General features: G+C 37.6%; 1 protein-coding gene across 2 annotated transcripts; it reads right to left on the minus strand.

The window, feature by feature from the left end:
* Positions 1–2,043: 2,043 nt before the first annotated feature.
* Positions 2,044–3,325, minus strand: LOC149250006 (uncharacterized). 2 transcript variants are annotated; one of them, XM_089456366.1, is made up of 2 exons: positions 3,180–3,325; positions 2,044–3,004 (listed from the first exon to the last, which is right to left on the minus strand). In XM_089456366.1, exon 2 carries the CDS (start codon positions 2,961–2,963, stop codon positions 2,283–2,285), a length of 681 nt encoding a protein of 226 aa, XP_089312492.1. In that variant the 5' UTR covers positions 2,964–3,004; positions 3,180–3,325; the 3' UTR covers positions 2,044–2,282. The 2 variants fall into 2 exon arrangements, with proteins under 2 accessions (XP_089312492.1, XP_089312493.1); XM_089456367.1 differs by having other exon boundaries at positions 3,156–3,240.
* Between the last annotated feature and the right edge of the window lie 3,425 nt (positions 3,326–6,750).

Consider the following 6,750-nt stretch of genomic DNA (forward strand, 5'->3'; position numbering starts at 1 on the left):
GTTTATAATATTAATTGAGTCATTTATAATATTAATCATGTGATTTAAAATATTTATTGTAAGGTTTATAATATTAATTTTAGGGACACCCGGATGCGGGTGTCAATGCTGCTAATTAATGCGATTAGATGGCCGGCCGGCGGACAGGAAAGCCATATGGCTACCAGCATCGTCCCCCGCGCCAACCTCAAGGGAATTCATAACACATTGCAGAAGGCAATAAATGATCCCGTAAGCCGAGATACATTCATCTCCCTCATACCCATGGCTCCTGCAGATCGACAGGCAATTCCTCCGTTGCTTCAAGGCGTTTTCCCTCTGCAAACTGCTGAACCTTGCATGCGCACCGTGACCGGCAGTCGATGTTGGATACTTCCTTGCCTGGATCTTGGCAATGGCTTTCATTTCTCTCACTCCAGACACTGCATTTTAGACCAGGCCCAGACCTCTCCTGCTCACTCTTCGCATCGAAATTCTTCCAATTCCTCTGCTGCCAACATAACTCATAATTCTGCTATGGCTCGCATTAGGCATCGAATGTGCAGTAGGCGCGGCGGAACCCGTGGAGGCTTCATTCGCACGCCGGCTTCGACCAGCTCAGCCACCGATTCCCCTGACTCCTCCACAGATACGCTCAATCCTCTCAGCCGCTACCCAAATACCAGAAGTGGCAGGGGTCGTGCTAGAAATCAAGCCGTTGAAGGGAGAGACGTAGCAGTCCGCACTGCGGATTTCCCTCTTCTGCCTTACCCTGCTCCTCACAACACCCAGTTCTATTTCAGAAGCACCTTAAATCGACCTATAATCACTGCTACTGTAACAATTTCCTTTGCGGAAGAATCTGAGCCGCAAGCTCCTCTAACTGGACTCAAGGGCAAGCAGAGCATGGAGGCTTCAGGCAGCCGAGGAATCAGCATTCCTAGCAACAAGCCACAAAACGAAGGCAGAGCAACTCTGCATGGCAAGGATATAGCTGGCGGTCCTTCAACTGAGAGCGGCAAGCATAGTGGCACGAAGGCTTCGGGAAGCAAACCGAATGACACTTCTGAAACGCAGATGGGCACAGGTGGCACTGAGGAGGCTCCACCAACTCAGGGACATGGCGTGTCTGACGCGGATGATGACTGGTATCAATTTGCGTGTAGAATCGAGGAGGAACAAGCCCTGGAGGATCCACCGAATTGACGCGTGGCAACCTGTTAATGCTGTTTTCTGCCAGGTGGATATGTCTAAATCTGGGCAGTGTTTTTAGGACTCCTGTTTTTTTATTCTAGACATGCTTGTTTTCTCTCTCAGTCTTTTTGGAAAAACAATGTTTACCCAGGAGTGGTTTTCTTTCTAGTTCAATGGGCTGGTTTCCCCTATGTTGGGGCAGTCTTTATGGTTCAATGGACTGGTTTCCCCTATGTTGGGGCAGTCCAAAACAAACAGATCTTTTTGGTGATGATTGATGTTCAACAACTTTGAAGTCAAGCCTCTCTGTAACCTCTTTTTGTACCATATCAATAGAACAATATTACTTAGAAAAAAAAATATTAGTTTTAGGGATATAATATTAACCTTTGGGTTTATAATGTTTGATTTTATAATATTAGGGTTTATAATAATTGATTTAATATTAGAGTTTAATATTGTTAGATTGAAATGGTTCATAAATCTATCATTATATATAAAAGATATTGACAATTATATTAATATGTTAATAAATGTATATTAATCATTAAGATAATGGTTGTAATAACCTTATACTATTATTATACTATATTAGTTTTGTTATTGTTAAATATATCAATGTATATGGCTATATTATTTACATAGATATTAATAAGTACAAATAATCAATCTCTAAAATCTACATTAACATTATATATCCAATAATTATTAATGTGATTTATAAATATCCATCCACTTATATCAACCATATTTACTAATACACTAATAAATATAATTATACGGCTTCTCTCCAAAAAAAAATTATGCACTATAAATTTTAACCAAAAATATATATTTCATCATTATTTACATCAACAAAAAGACCTCTGCTAGCCAAATAAAAAGATATATATATATATAGATATATCAACAGAGATCAGGGGCAACCATTCATCGTCATGTACATACAAAGAACAGTCACAGTCTGCTGATTTGAGGTTAACTTAACTACAGAGATCAGGGGCAACCATTCATCGTCATGTACATACAAAGAACAGTCACAGTCTGCTGATTTGAGGTTAACTTAACTACAGAGAAAGTATATACAAAAATCAGTCAGTCCCCGAGAGTCAGTGGTCAGAATCTTCATCCTCCCATGGTTGGATCTCGAAAACTTCAGACTTCCATGGTTCGATCTCGGAATCTTCATACTCCGTTGAGTCGAACTCGTAATCCTCAATGCGGCATGATTGGAACTTTCCGCGAGCCTCTGAAAGGGTTTCACAGAAATCGTCGGCCTCAGAATCGCAGGGCTTAAAGCCGTCAGTCAGCAGATCTTCGATCTTTCTCATCGGCTGTTCTTTGGCTTGATCTTTCACAGTAACTGTTAGTTTTGCTTTCAGGGAAGTTATTGTTGTTCTTGTTCTTGCATAATTCTTTGAAGAAGATCCGCCAGCTTTAGCATCAGTGCCCTCGCATTTCGAATCAGTGTAGTTCCGCCCAGTGAGTGGCTTAGTCTTGCAATCATCCTGGTTCTGCTGAGCGTCCATCTTCCTGAAAGCCTCTTGCAAGGCTTCATAGAAGTCATCGGCGTCAGGATCCCAGGGTTTCACGCCGTACGATAGCAGCTCGCGAAACTTACTGACCGACTTCTCCTTTGCCGGCATAGGGGTTGTTCTTGTTTCTTTGAGGGAACTGCTGTTGTTCTTGGCAGCATTCATTGAAGAAGATCCGCAACCACCATTGGTAGCAGTGTAATCCAACTTTGTCATATTATCATAAGAATAATACTTCCGGCTTGAAGAAGACATTGAAAGCTTATCCCACAGGATCGATCTTTGGACGTATCTACCTGCAGCATACAAATGGAAATAAAACATACATCAAGATTTATCAGGCAACGTGCTTAAAGAATCAAGAAAGCATGCTTAAAGAATAAAGATACAGAGGAAGAAGCAGAAAGCAACAAATAAAATGAAAACACAGAAGATGAAGTCGAAAACCCTATGGTTGAACCGTTGCCCTACCAGCAGAGCAGGGGCAGGGGCTGGATACACACCACTACCAGAGTTCAAGGCGACGCTGAATGGGTTTCTTGTGCCCGAAGAAAGTTCTGGAAATGAAATATGAAAAAATAAATATTTAATATAAAATATCCACCGACAACTTGTTTGATTCTGCCTCTTGAAATTATGTGAATTGTACAAAGAGGCCTTAGATGCAAAGTGTTTTTAGGATGCTCTTTATGTCAATAGTATTATGTGAAAGCTACAGATGCCGTGTGTTTTTACTCTGTTATAACTGTAGTGATTATTGGTTTTTTTATTAGATAATGTAATCTATCTATATGATTTAAAATGCAGATGCCCTGTTTTTACTCTGTTATAACTGTAGTGATTATTGTTTTTTAATTAGATAATGTAATGTTAATTATCTATATGATTTAAAATGGCTTTTCTTACTATGTTATAACTGTAGTGATTATTGTTTTTTTTATTAGATAATGTAATGTTATTTAGCTATATGATTTAAAATGGCTTTTATTAGATATTTAAGATAGCATAGTACCAATGTTTTTTCATTCCAATTAGATTTTTTGAGATTGGGGTTGGAGAATATCAAGATAGATAATTTATATATATTATTTTGGGATGGCTCTAGGGCCTTAGCATACTAAGCGAGACACAAAGAAATCATAATAAATGGCAGCGAATCAAGGAGGTGGATGGGGTGCATTACAGGGGGAGCTACAAAGTAATCCATACGGTCATGAATGTGGAAGTCAATATGCTCCACACGTGCCTCTAAGCTGTGGAGATGGTCATTTGTGTGACGTTGGTTGCACCGTAGGTTGTCCAACTGCTCCAAGATGGTATTTTGGCTATATTGAATGTCAGTGAGATAGACAACAATTTCATTGTGGTCTTCGTACCTGTGGTCCCAGAGAATGTCAATGTCAATTTGAATGTGCCACATTTGCTCAGCGATCGATTCCATAGAGGCAGGAGCTACGAAGCGGCCTGGCGAGTTAGCAGGGGAAACTACCTCGACTTCCTCTATTTCCCGACTCGAAGAAGTAGCAGAGGACGAGTGATGTCCTGGTGCAAGGCAACCTGCCTGGGCCTGTTTCCCCCGTCTGCGACGAGGGTGGACCCACTGGCGTGGCATTTTGTTGTGCCTGGATTGTGACAGCTCGCAATAGGGGGAGCTCGCAGAGAAAATTGTCAAGTAACTACAAAGAAAACAGTAAACACCCAACCCGCAGGCCCACAGTGCCAAACAAGGATGAGCCACTATCCCAATACTGTTACGAGGACGACGAGAGAGACTCCAATTTACCCAACCCAGGTGTCGAAGCAGATTACCTCTGAGACACCACCCGATTGTTACACATGAACAGGACCCCCACCCCCAAAAGTTGGCCAAGAAATTGTGAAGTCCTTCGGGCCAAAGGCAAGACCCGGCCTCCAAACATAAATTACCAAAAGCCACATAAACACCCACACACTTGTAAAAACTTGCAGTGGTCCGCTCAAGCGGGAGAGGATCCAAGAGTTGGCGGGGAGATGAAAAGTCCTTATTTCCACCAGAAGCGATGGAGCAGGACCGAACAACCACTGTCTGCGAACCAGGGTCCCAAGGGTAGGACTAGGAGACTAATTTCAAACCACTTCAATCTGTTTTAAGTGTCATCTGCCTTCCTCACCCAAGGCCAAAGCCCCAGTGAGGCACCATAGACACAAACCCGACCTCTATCCAACTCCTTACCACCCAAACTCATTGCCCAAAACGTCGAATTGAGCCAAGACATGCACCTGGGTTCGCTTATATCCTTAGAGCGCTTGAGGAGGAGTGTCGCACCTGTGGAGTAATGAGCAGGTATTATCATCGCCGCGGAGTTAATGGGCGTGTGGAAAGGAGGCAAACCCAAACAGTTAGTGACATGCCAAATGTATTGTCGCATGCACACCCCATCGGGGTAAGAAAAATTATGTTATCTTAGAGTTATATTTCTATTATATGGCTGAATTTATAATTTTCATAAAATTAAATTAAATTATTTTAAATAATAAATTTTTGAATCAATTAATATTAACTAATAATATTTTTTTTTGAATAAATTGACAAATAAATAATATGAAAGAAAAAATAACTATATCATAACTTTAATATAGCTAATAACTATAATAAATAAATAAATAATATCTAATATCATTAAAAAAAAATCAATAATAAAAATAATATTTTTAATTAATTAATTATAATATAATAACATTTATTATTTATCATAAAATTATTTTTAAAATAATAATTTCTAATATATAATATTAAAATCAATATATATTATAATCAACTATTATATAATATACATTATAATATTAATATTAAAATTTATAAAATCAATATAAATATATATTGCATTTGTATTACTAAATACTTGTTGAAAGCCACTATTACTAATAGGACGATGGAAAAAAAACAACATATCATGGAGCCAATCTATGGTAGTGTGGGACCTCCGCATCCAATTTAATGTTGGGAGTGGGGCCTCATTGGAATCCCAAAGGACTTCCACTATCTAATAAAATAGACAACATCGATGTGACTAAAATGTTTCAGGGCTTTAGTTACAAGAATAGCCTAATTGTATGATTTTTTTTTTTAACTAAAGTGAGAGATTTGGGCCAGGTCACAAATATCAAATAGAAAAAATTGCCACATCATACTAGATGAGCAAACATCATATTATGCACTTTTAAATATGTGGTCAAGAATATAAATACATGTTAATGTATTTTGTTTAGAGATGGTGGGTGGGGAAAATTTTCGACAACAAACATTCTGTGTTCAATTTTTATATTTACAAAGGTTGCTAAGTTGAATTTAGTGCTGTTCAATCTTTATATTCATAAAGGTTGTTACGTTGAATTTGTTGCTTTGAATTTATTAGAAGATGGGTTACTTTATAGTATGTAATTTTCATTCCAAGATTACTAATTATTATGTATAAATAAGTACATAATTTTCATAAATTACATTTTAACCATTTACAAAATGGATATTTTGTGTTTAATTTTCATATTTACAAAGGTTGTTAGGTTGAATTTAGTGCTTTTTAATAGAAGATGGGTTACTTTATAGTATGGAATTTTCCTCTCAAGACACTGAAATTAGTATGTACAAATATGTACATAATTTTTATAATTGAGAATATAGATTACATTTTAACTATTTTTTTATCAAATAATTAATTTATATATAGTCTATTGATTCTATTTAGTATCTTTAATTATATAATATATATTTATACATGTAACTCACTATATATGGATTATGGAGTAATTCAAATGCATTACAGAGGCTATAAGAGAAAAGTGAAGAATGTGAGTCGTTCTTCCTATATGTGTTGTTTCAAAATTTTGTGATTGTTTCTCTTTTTGTTACTACGCATCATGCATGTATGCAAGTTACATTTTGATACTATGGACCATGCACATAAGTTACCCTTTAATATAGTAAGTGGGCATTGAACAACCATTTTTTCCCAATCAAGGGATATTGTGACCATTGACCCATTCTATCAATGTTAGCTATAGT

Source organism: Pinus tabuliformis, chromosome 7 (assembly GCF_031772625.1).
Source record: "Pinus tabuliformis cultivar Carrire ecotype Pingquan chromosome 7, CPIR1, whole genome shotgun sequence".
In the NCBI taxonomy this organism is placed as follows: domain Eukaryota; kingdom Viridiplantae; phylum Streptophyta; class Pinopsida; order Pinales; family Pinaceae; genus Pinus; species Pinus tabuliformis.